Genomic DNA, 12,060 nt, shown 5'->3' on the forward strand with positions numbered 1-12,060 from the left:
AAGTGGCTGGACCTATATTTCAAGTAATTCAGATATGCTGTACAAAACAAATAAAGCTGGGAATAGAAATGACCATAGCAGAAAACAGAAAGTAGTAAAGCAATAAACAGAAGCACAGGCAAAAATTAGGGATGCAGAGAAGAATCACCTCAACCCAGGCTGTGAGCTTTCAGGAGAGGTTGAAGTGTCTGATCATTGACAGACTCCAAACTGCTTGTAGGTTGGTGGGGTGCAGGCCTGGGAATATGGCTCAACAGCCTGATTCTTCCAGACAGGAACACAGCAGTGGTTCTAGATAAAGCAATGATGATGGTAGCATGATAGTGACAACTAGTTTATGCATCAAGCTGACCCAAGCAACTTTTGAACCTTGGTATACTTACTTAAATTAATCATGGTTTGGGCTAATGTTTCTTGATAATCATGATGGAAATTTAGAAATTTAGGAGCAGACTGGGGCGCCTGGGTGGCTCAGTCGTTAAACGTCTGCCTTCGGCTCAGGTCATGATCCCAGGGTCCTGGGATGGAGCCCCACATTGGGCTCCCTGCTCAGCAGGAAGCCTGCTTCTCCCTCTCCCACTCCCCCTGCTTGTGTTCCCTCTCTCGCTGTGTCTCTCTCTGTCAAATAAATAAATAAAATCTTAAAAAAAAAAAAAAGAAATTTAGGAGCAGAAGCAATCCTAGCCAAGTAGAAAAACCTGTTCCAATGCAGTTTAAAAAAATAAGTCCAGAGATGCTAAGTAAGTTTTGAGCATAGCCAGTAGCAGCCAGGCATAATTCCCAGGCCAGTGAGGGCTGAGAGTTTGTACTTAATTTGTAAAGAATCCCATCGAAGCTTTTTATTCCTCCAGCAAAATTATAACCTAAGGTTGCTATTTGCGATGCCCTTTTTTAATTTTCCATGAGCATACCTTGCATTAGCATAGCACTTTTTAGCTTTCAGAATATTTTCACATATTTTCTCATATGATCCTGAGACTAATCCTGTGCAGTGAAGTGAGTGGAGGATTAGTAACATTTCCACTTTGCTACTAAGGAAATTGAAACCGAAAAGTCAAGAGACCGTCCCATGATGAAGTGCTAGTAACTGGCGGAGGGAATTGAGTATCAGGCTCTCAGCAATCATCCATTGATTTTCTTGTTATTTGCTCAGCCTTTCTCTTACTTTATGGAGGAAAAATATTGTGTGGCTCATGAGGAAATTGGAGTAAACCTCAGACAACAAATTATTCAGCGCTTTTTTGTTATCTAGAGCTGCACTGGCCAGTAGGTAGCCTCTAGCCACATGCGGTTAAAATTTAAAACTCAGCTCCTCATAGTCGCGTGAAGGGGTCAGTGGTCACATTTGGCCAGCGGTTACTCTACGGATACAGAACATTTCTATCATGTCGGAGGGTTCTGTTGGACAGCGTAGAGATGTCTCTCGTCCACCAGTCCTCAATCTTGTCCTCAGTCTGTGTATAATCTAAGCCCAAAGACTGGTCCCCAAACTCTTCCACTTCCTAAAGCAGATTTGAAAAGTGGTAATCCTTTTAAACCTGGTAATACCGAGAAATCGTTTGGCCTAGACGTGGTACGAAGGTGAGGGTAAGAAAAGCCACCCCAGTCTGGCCAGCAAGTGGGCGGCGAAAGGCAGACGAGACCCCAGACGCAGAAATGGAAGGAGAAGCAAAGGGGCGGAGCTGAGCGCGGCGCGCTCGGGGCGGGCGCAGTCACGTGGCTGGGGGCGGGGCCACGAGGGGCGGGTCCGTGGGCGGGGGGGAGCGGGACGGCCGGCGCGCCAGCACTGCCGTGCGTGCTCACGTGACAGGTCCGCGAGGCCCAGCTCACGCAGTCGTCTGGACGAGCGAAGATGGCGGCCGAGAGGGAGCCTCCTCCGCTGGGGGACGCAAAGCCCACCGACTTTGAGGAGCTGGAGGATGGAGAGGACCTGTTCACCAGCACTGTGTCCACCCTAGAGGTGAGACCGCGTCGCCGAGGGTGCTGCGCTCCGCTACTGCCGCGCGTCTCACCTTTAGGTGCCTTTCCCCCGCCCGGACTTGTCTCTCCCCACCCCCTCGGGTTTGCAGGGACCTGCTCGGGGCGACACCTGTGACGCGGGCCCCACCTCAGGTACCTGTCAGTGGGCTGGAGCTTGGCCTGGACGGCTAGGCTTCCTCAGGAGACCAGCCTGCGGGCCGGGGGCCGACCTGATCCTCTCTGGGGGGGCAGGGACCGGCCCGAGCATCTCAGCGCCCTTTCCCGGCTCAGCTGGCCTTCCTCGGTGTCACTTGCACCTCTTCTCCAGACCAGGGAAGGGCTTGCCCTGAGTCCTGGTATAAACCTCACCATCCTCCCGGTGACCTCCGCAGCCCCTTTGGAGAGGTGCTTGTTTTTCCCTTCCCAAGGGAGGGTGTGCCCCTGAAAGGAGAGAGCAGTGAACTGAGTGTTGAGTGGCCGTGGCTCTCCAGGGAGCGTGTGGATGCACTTTTCCCAGTCATGACCCTTCATGGACTGCTAGTTCCCCTTGAGGGAGGTGCCTCAGTATTCTACTGTTAAATGCATTTAACCGGTTTTGTCGTCTTTAGTTCCTAGACTTTTTAAGAATAAGAGTGTTTATAAAATATTAAGTTGAAGGGTAGGAGTAGTCCAGGCAGGTGCTGGTTTCGTTGTTGGTTTTGTTTTGTTTTTTTTTTTAAGTTACCACGGAGAAGTAAAAACAGATCCTTACTCCCTTTTTCCTCTTTTCTCGCATGGTCAGCGATCTCTGAAGTTGAGTGTTCCTGTTTTTGTCAAAGGAAACACTGTTAACTGTATTGGCCTCCTAGATCCATTTCGGGTTTGAATTGCTTTGCATTTGGTGAGGGCGGCCACACCTCATAGCCCAGTTTTTTGTGTGTATGTGTATTAAAATGTATGCAAATTGCCCAGAAGATTGTTTACCTTGGGCCGTATTTCCTTATAAAGTGCTTTTTAGTAAGCTTTTTTGGCTTATGCATCTAGACACCAAATCAGTTGAAAATTACTGTAAAATAGGCTTTATTCGAAATTCATTTGCTGGGAACCTCTGCGAACCAGTTTCCACACTGACCATACTCTGCAAATTGTGTATACAGGCTCTCAGTCAAACTCCACCTCCCCTCAGATTATATGCTTCTTGGGGCTGATAGTGCCTTGATCATCTTTGTGTTCCTCCCAGTCTTGAACATTTCCATTTAGTAAATGTTTGCTGGATTCATTGTCTGAACAGCATCCTAAGAATTAGTAAAAATTGTCTTGCATAACAGATTAACCTTTTGGATTTAGTATCTTTTTAGCCCATTATACATACTGTATAACTATCTTAAAATGTAACGAGAGTTAGTGTCTATGCAGGATTCTAAGACCTGTATTTCCTTGAGGGCTGCAAAGGTTTTCCCCCAGCTAGGATCGAAACAAACTATTGACCTAGTGTAAACTTGAATACTTTAAACACTAAGCATTCTGTTTAATTGAGGCTTTTAGGAGTTGAGTAAAAGGAACTATAATCTGTATTTCCCATTTGGTTGGGACTTTTTAATAAGGTATTTGACTTTTGTTTTTGTTTTTGTTTTTCAATAAAAGTCTACAGAGGTTTTGAGTATGAATAAATTGAGCTTGGTTAGTGCACTGTGAAAGTTGTAAATAAAGTTGGTTTTGATTGTTTATCTAAACCCCCTTTTTATAGATTCATTCAGGTTATTAACTTTAAGGTAGTATAACTGAGATTTGTAAATTCAGAATCTTTTTTGCTTTCCAAACTGTTACAGGAAGGCTATATAACGGTGTTTTTTAGTATACCAAAAGCGCTCCGAAGGAATGTTCTTTTTTAGTAACTCCACTTTTGTTTTCAGAAGTGCTTCTCAAACCTCACTGTGTAGGAGAAACCTGGGGATTCATGTTTGAAATGCAGATGTCTCTAGATCAGTGCTTTTCTAACTTTATACATAAGTTACCCAGGGATCTTGTTAAAGTGCAAATTATGATTCTGTAGGGCTGGGATAAGTCTATTATTATGCGTTTTTAACAAATTCCTCGTGACTTTGCTTCTGGTCCATAGACAATAATGAGTTGCTAAGCCCCAGATGATTCTGGTGGAGATCATCTGCTTTGAATAGTTATTACCTAAGCTGTAAATTGAAAGACATATAAATTAGTGTCTTTAATTAAGGAAAAAGTAAGTCAGAGTTTTAAAAATTATTTATGTAGAAACTTTTTCCTCTGAGGGTATTTGGAGGAAAAAATCAATTGAAATCTATATAGGTGAAAATAAAATTATAGACATTTTCACTGTCATCATTGTTACGCTTGTAATGACCATACAACTTAGTGTATGAGTATATTTTTAACACAGTATTAGACTCCTTTCCTTTCACAATTAAGAACAGTCACATAAAGCCAAATTCAGTTAATGAAGCATATTTAAAACTCCTAGTGTTCGTTTCTCTTCTGACTGTGAAACAAGGCACTGGTAGCCCCTGGCATAGGGGGCTGGGAATAGAGTGAGCAGTAGAAAGAATCTAGTGAAAGCGTGTTCTTTTGGTACCTGAGAGGCAAAGCTTTAAATTGTTTAGGAATACTGCTTTTTACTTAAATGATACAGCCCTAAGCTTAAAAGGTGCTTGCCCTAAAGCAGTATGGAGTAGTAAGACAACACCTTAAATAGTAACGGGGCACCTGGGTGGCTCAGTCGGTTGAGTATCTTCCTTTGACGCAGGTCCTGATCTCGGGGTCGTGGGATCCAGCCCCACCTAGGGCTCCCTGCTCAGCAGGGAGTCTACTCCTCCGTCTGCCCCTCCCCCTGCACGTTCTCTCTCTCTCTCTCTCTCTCTCTCTCGTGCTCTCTCAAATAAATAAATAAAATCTTTAATAAAAAAATAAAGTCAGGAAATTTATATGTCTTGTTCTGTATTTTAAACAGTTATATTGAGGTATTACATACCATGCAATTCATTCATTTAATGTGTACAATTTGATGGTTTGCAGGATATTTACAGATATGTGCAATCATCACCACAGTTAGTTATAGAACATTTTCATCACCTCAAAATGAAGCCCCGTACTTTTTAACTATCACCCCTTGCCCCCATCCCCCAAGCCTCTCTGTCCCCAACCTTCAATAACCACTAATTAACTTTCTGTCTCTGTGGACTTCTCTGTTCTGGACTTTGTATGAATGAAATCATAAAATGTGATTTTTCATGACTGGCTTCTTTCACTTAGCATAATGTTTTCAAAGTCCTTTTTACAGAATGGAATGGAATAATATTTCATTGTGTGGCTATACCACATTTTGTTTATCCATTCGTCAGTTGATGGACGTATGGATTGTTTCCAGGTTTTGGCTCTTGTGAGTAATGCTGCAATAAACATTTGTTTACAAGTAGAATTACTGGGTCCTGTGGTAACTGTACATTTAATCATTTGAATAATTGCCAGACAGGTTTCCCAAAGTGGCCACACCATTTTACATTTCCACCAGCCATGTGTGAGGGTACCAGTTTTTTCATATGCTCACCAACAGCTGTTAATATGACTTTTTTTGGTTCTGTTCATCTTAATGAGTGTGAAGTGCTATCCTAGTGTGGTTTTGATTGCATTTTCTTGGTAACTAAAGATATTGCACATCTTTTCATATGCTTGTTGGCCATTTGTATATCTTCTTTGGAGGAATGTCTATTCAGATCCTTTGCTCATTTTTTAATTGAGTGGTCTATTACTGAGTTATAAGAATTCTTTATATAATTCTAGGTACAAGTTCCTTACTAGATACATGATTTGCAGAAGTTTTCTCCCACTTTCTGGGTTGTCTTTTCATGTTCTTGATGGTGTCCTTAACAATTTTAAAAATTGTTTGACAAAGTCCAGTTTATTTTTAAAATTTTGTTTCTCATGCTTTCACTATCGTATCTAAGAATCCCCTGACACATCCAAGGTCATGAAGATTTACATGTTTGTTTTCTTCTAAGAAGTTTTTGGTTTTGGCTCTTACTTTTAGGTCTTTGATCCATTTGAGTTAATTTTTGTGTATGGCATGAGGTAGGGTCCACCTTTATTCTTTTGTACATGGCAATTCAGTTGTCCGAGAACCATTTGTTGAAAAGACTATGCTTTCCTCATTTGAGTGGTCTTGGCACCCTTGTTGAAAATCGCTTGACCATAGATGTTCACACGTGGTTCTCATACCAACCTCAAATACAAGGGTCAGTTGGAGTTTAGATGGGGACCATAGTTTGCCCAATTGTGTCACATGATAGAGATGATAGAGCATTTCATATTGAATTTCCAGATGGTCTTAAAATTCCTTCTCTTTAACCCCGTGCTCGGAAGACATCTAACTTTGTTGACTTCAACAAATACTTGGGTATTTACCCTCTGCTCTACTGTTTATATGATAATCAGAGTGCAAATATCAGCAAACTGCTCCAAGTCTTTGAGGACAGAATAAAGCAGTGTACAGAAAACTCTGATACAGATTGTGTTTGTATGGTCTGAAAATACATCACTTTTCACTGAAAGTACCAGTGAAACAGTGGGGAGATTGTAATTCCTATCAGTGTTATTGACACATAGTAGATAAACAGTAAATGCTTCTCCTGGTTGGGAGAAGCTCATTGAAGAGGTAATAGTTAAGAGAGACCTTGAAGGGGTAATGAAATTTCCAAGTGGGAGAATAGCAAGGGTCGCTCAAGGGTCAGTCCATATTCTAGGGAACCATAAAAAATTCTATGGGTGGCTGAATATAGGATGTACGTTTACTATGTGGTGAGATTGTGAAGGGCTTTGGAATCTGTTATGTAGGTGGGTGAGAGCTATGGAAGATTTTTATGACAGTTAACATGATCACCTGGGAAGATTAATGTCTGAGAGGTAAATTTGAGTGGGAGGTATTACTGGTAAGTTAATGAGTTGGAGGCTATTTTAAGCCTGAAGTGAAAGACCTCAAGAAGGAAAGCACACGTAGTAAAGGAGAAAAGGAAGTTGATGGAACAGTAGATAAAAAGTTAGACATCTAAAGACATCATTTATGTCTCCCTCTCTTCAGGTGATTCTTTGACAAAGGAATTACAAGTTTCATTTCACTTAGGGATACATTACACCAGTGAAGAGAACATCAAGCAGTTAGAACTGCTGGATGGGCTAGAAATGTTGATTTAGAAATCTGTCATAAATTTATTGAATGATTACATTAAACCAGACTCTGGACATCTAGTCCCTGCCCTATGGAGTATATGAAAGGAGTCAACATAATAAACAAAGCTGTGTGAACAGACACCTGCCAATACCAGGTGATACACATGTATTTGAAATACGCACATGGCACAGAAATGGTATAGAACACTGGAGTGACTTAATTGCATAGAAATGATCTTTGAAATCCTGAAAGTGGGTGAAATTATCAGAGAATAAGTAGAGTAAGACAGGGGACTATTGATACATACTAAATTAGTATGTACTGTGCCTACACAACAGGTAGTAATAGTGTATAAGTTGTTTTCTTTTTTTTTTTTTTTTAAGATTTTATTTATTTATATGACAGAGAGACACAGCGAGAGAGGGAACACAAGCAGGGGGAGCGGGAGAGGGAGAAGCAGGGCTCCCGCGGAGCAGTGAGCCCGATGCGGGGCTTGATCCCAGGACCCTGGGACCATGACCTGAGCCGAAGGCAGACGCGTAACGACTGAGCCACCCAGGTGCCCCGTATAAGTTGTTTTCTTAATTCTGTTTTCTGATCTCTGGGTAGACCTCCAACTTTAAATGTACTCATTTTTCTGGAAATTTCAATGTGAGTTACCTTTGTTTCAGAGAAACATTTTGTGATCAGGTGTTTAAAGGGGGTGAGCACTGGAAATTACTAAAAACTTTTATGAAGCAGTAGCACTCTAGTTGACCACTTTCCCTTAAAACCATTAAATTTAAGGATTTTAGAATGAACTATTTCTAGAGCCTCTAAAAAATGCTGTTAAATGAAGTTGCTTGAGGCAGAGTTACTTTCTTGCAGACTTTTTTCTTAAGAATACAATTTCCCTTTAATGCAATTTTACAAATACCCACTTTCCTATGAAATGGAATGGTTGTGGTTTTTTTCTTTTTCTTCTGGGATGGTAGTTTTTACTTGGGGCACAGTTAACCTCAATTTAGTAAAATTCACTACCACCTCAGTGAAGATACAGAACACTTTCATCACCTAAAAAAAATTCTCTCACATAGTTAACACTTCCCACTTATCTCTGGCAGCCACTGATCTGTTGGATGGACTCATACTGTATAAAACTTTTTGAGTCTAGCTTCTTTAATTTAGCATAAAGTATCTGAGATTCAAATGTTGTTGCCTGTTATCAATAGTTAATTACTTTTTTTATTGCTGAATTTAGTATTCCATTGTGTGTGTGTATCACGGTTGTTGTTGAAGGACTGTTCCATTGTTTCCAGCTTCTGGCATTAATGAGTAAAGTCAATATAAACATTTATGTGCAGGTTTTTGTATGAACACAGTTCTCATTTCTTCTGGGTGAATACTTAGGATTGCTGGGTTATATGGTATGTTTGACTTTGTAAGAAACTGCCATACTTGTGCCAGAATGGTTTACAAGAGGTGAAGTCATTTACTTTTAGTCCCATGAGTTAATGGCTATAGTAATAATACAACTCAGGAACATACCCATTAGGACACTGTTCCCCAAGTCTGAGAATCGTTTATCTATGGTTTCATGTTCTAAAAAGCACGATGCTTCAATACAAAGCATGTCACTGTATTTCGTGGTGTCATAAAAGTTATTTTAATACAGAAATTTTACCCTTATTCAGAGAGTTACACTATGTATTATTGAATGTTTGAATCTTGAAAGCTCACCCCAGGGAACCTTTTGTGCAGCTAGATTTGTCTATTTTAGTCTCTGGTCAGGTTTCTGTTCATTCCATCTTTGAAATCTAATAAAATTATGAAAGATTAAAGGAAGGAAGGGAAAGAAAGCAAAGAAAGAAACTGCCAAATTCTTCCAAATCACATGTATCATTACATTCCCATAGCAATGAATGAGAATACTAGTTGTTGCACATCTTGTCTGCACTTGTTAGTGTCAGTTTTTATTTTAGGTAGTGGTGAGCTTTAGGCTGGTTTATATTGTCTTGAAAGTGATTGTTAAATTGTCAAGAATTTGTAAACTGGTATTAAACACAGCCATTGTTAAAATTAAGTTACAAACATATTTAAATGAATTATATTAAAAATGAAGGTGGGGCGCCTGCGTGGCTCAGTCGGTTAAACTGCTGACTCTTGGATTTTGGCTTAGGTCCTGATCTCCAGGGTCCTGGGATCAAGCCTAGTGTCAGGCTCCGCACTAAGTGGGGAATCAACTTCAGTATTCTCTCTCTCTCCTTCTGCCCCTCCCTTCACTCATTCACTCGCTCTCTCTAAATAAATAAATCTTTTTTAGGGCGCCTGGGTGGCTCAGATGGTTAAGCGTCTGCCTTCGGCTCAGGTCATGATCCCAGGGTCCTGGGATCGAGTCCCACATCGGGCTCCCTGCTCAGCGGGGAGTCTGCTTCTCCCTCTGCCTGCCACTCCCCCTGCTTGTACGCTCCCTCTCTCTCTCCCTCTGGCAAATAAATAAATAAAATCTTAAAAAAAAAAAAATAATAAATCTTTTTTAAAAATGAAGGTAATAAATATTCAAAGCTTGTCACTTCCTAATTCCCTTACTGAATTTTATTATTTCTTAATGCTCTTGAGGCCATATGTTTATTGTATTTGTATGGTGTTAAGTGCGTATCTTCCCAAGTCCACTTCCAGTGATGGGTAATCAGCCACAGCAGGCATGTTTATGCCACAAAAATGAGCAAAAGCTGTCAGTCAGAGTTTTCTCTCAAAGACATGGTTGCTAAACATTTACCAGCACACTAGTGATTTTTAGCCCTTCTAACAGGTTTGTAGTGTTATCTCATTGTAGTTTTAATGTACATTCTGTAATGATTAGTGATGTTGAGGTCTTTTCATGTGCGTAGTCACCATCTGAAAATCATATTTGGTGATGTTCTTTCACATCTATTGCCCATTTATTTTTTTTTTATTTATTTTTTTTTTTTAAAGATTTTATTTATTTATTTGAGAGACAGAGAATGAGAGAGAGCAAGCACATGAGAGGGGGGAGGGTCAGAGGGAGAAGCAGACTCCCTGCCAAGCAGGGAGCCCGATGTGGGACTCGATCCAGGGACTCCAGGATCATGACCTGAGCCGAAGGCAGTCGCTTAACCAACTGAGCCACCCAGGCGCCCCTCTATTGCCCATTTAAAAATTTGGATCTCCTTATTGAGTTTTGAGAATTCTTCATGTATTCTCAATACAGATCCTTTGCCAAATGTGTGTTTTGCAAATATCCCTACCCAATCTGTGGCTTTTCGTTTTATGCTATTAACATTACCTTCCACAGACCGAAAGTTTGTTTTTTGGATGAAGTTTAAGTTATCCTTTTGCTGTTGTTGATTGTACTTTAGATGTCACATATGAAATCCTTTCTTAATGAAGTTTTATAAATTTTAGCTTTTAAATTTAGGCCTAGGATTCAGTTAATTTGCATGTGAGTTCAAGTTACGGGTTTTTTTGCATATAGATATCCAGTTGTTCCAGCACCAATTATTGAAAAATAATCACACTGTTAAGGTTTGTTTTATGGCTCAAAATATGGTCTTTTATGGTAAATACTATGTTTGCGCTTCAAAAGATTGTATATAGTCAGATGTTGATGGGTGGAGTGGTCTGTAAATGTTATTTCAAGTTGGTTGGTTGTATTTTTCAATATATACATCATCAATGAATCTTACATGCTTTATGCTGAGTTTAGAAGCTAAACTTAAAAGGTTTCTTGATGAGTTGTCTTTGCATCTTTTTCAAAGATCATTTGAGCCTATGTATGTGTTTACATCTATTTCTGGACTTCATTCTATTTCACTGATCTACTGACTCCTTTTGCCAGTTGTATGCTGTCTTAGTGTAACTGAGTCTTGAAATTTGTAGTGTGAGTCCATTGATTTTTTTCTTTCCAAAATTGTTTTCGCTTTTCTACTTCTTTTGCCTGAAAGTTTAGAATCAGTTTATTGATTTCTACCAAAACTCCACCTCAGATTTTGATTTGGGATTGTGATGAGTCGGTAGATTAGTTTGGGGAGAATTAGTATTGAGCCTTTAAGCCATAGGTTTGCTATTTCTTTCCATTTTTTTGGTTTTCTTGATTTTTTTCATCATTGTTGTTTTCAGCATACCAATCTAGCACATATTTTGTTAGTTTATACTTATTTCATGGTTTCTTTTTACATTTGCTCATTGGTGGCATATTGACCCTCTATCCAGCAACTGTACTAAAAATTCATTAGTTCTAGTAGTTTTTCTGGAGAGTCCATGGGATTTTCATGGATATAATCATACTGTTTGTGATTTGGAGTTTTATTTCTTTGTTTCCAATCTGTATGCCTTAACGTAGCTAAGACCATCAGTATAATATTGGATAGGAGTGGTGAAAGTGGGTATCATTTTCCCTTTAGTGAACTTAGGAGGGAAGTACTCTCTCTACATATGTTATCTGTTAAGTTGTTTTTTTTTTTTTTTTAAGATTTTATTTTTAATCTCTCCACCCAACATGGGACTTGAACTCACAACCCCGAGATTCAATGTTGCATGTTCTACCGACTGAGCCAGCAGGGTGCCCCATAAGTTTTTTTGTAGTTGTCCTTCATCAGGTTAAAGAAGTTCTATTCTTAGTTTTCTGAAATTTTGTATTCCTGAATGGAGGCTGGTTTTGGCAAATTCTTTTTCTGCGTTTAATGAGATGATTATGTAGTTTTCTTCTTAGGTTAATGATAACATGGATTATATTGATTGATTTTAAAACACTGAATAAATCTTGCATTCCTGGGATAAGCCCGTCACAGTCATAAAACCCTTTTTATATGTTGCTGCCTTCAGTTGATAGTGTTTTGTTTAGGCTGTCATGTCTGTTGCAATAGATATTTGTGTAGTATTTTCTTTTATTTGTAATATCTTTGTCTGGTTTTGGTACCCGAAATACT

General features: G+C 39.9%; 1 protein-coding gene across 1 annotated transcript in view; it reads left to right on the forward strand.

Moving 5' to 3' along the window:
* Positions 1-1,751: 1,751 nt before the first annotated feature.
* SNX2 (sorting nexin 2) overlaps positions 1,752-12,060 on the forward strand; it is a 53,762-nt gene continuing 43,453 nt past the window's right edge. The window contains exon 1 of the mRNA XM_021701766.1: positions 1,752-1,960. Within this exon, the coding sequence (XP_021557441.1) occupies positions 1,853-1,960 (108 nt within the window). The 5' untranslated portion in view covers positions 1,752-1,852. The remainder of the gene's footprint in view (positions 1,961-12,060) is intronic.

The sequence above is a fragment of the Neomonachus schauinslandi genome, chromosome 7 (assembly GCF_002201575.2).
Source record: "Neomonachus schauinslandi chromosome 7, ASM220157v2, whole genome shotgun sequence".
NCBI lineage: Eukaryota > Metazoa > Chordata > Mammalia > Carnivora > Phocidae > Neomonachus > Neomonachus schauinslandi.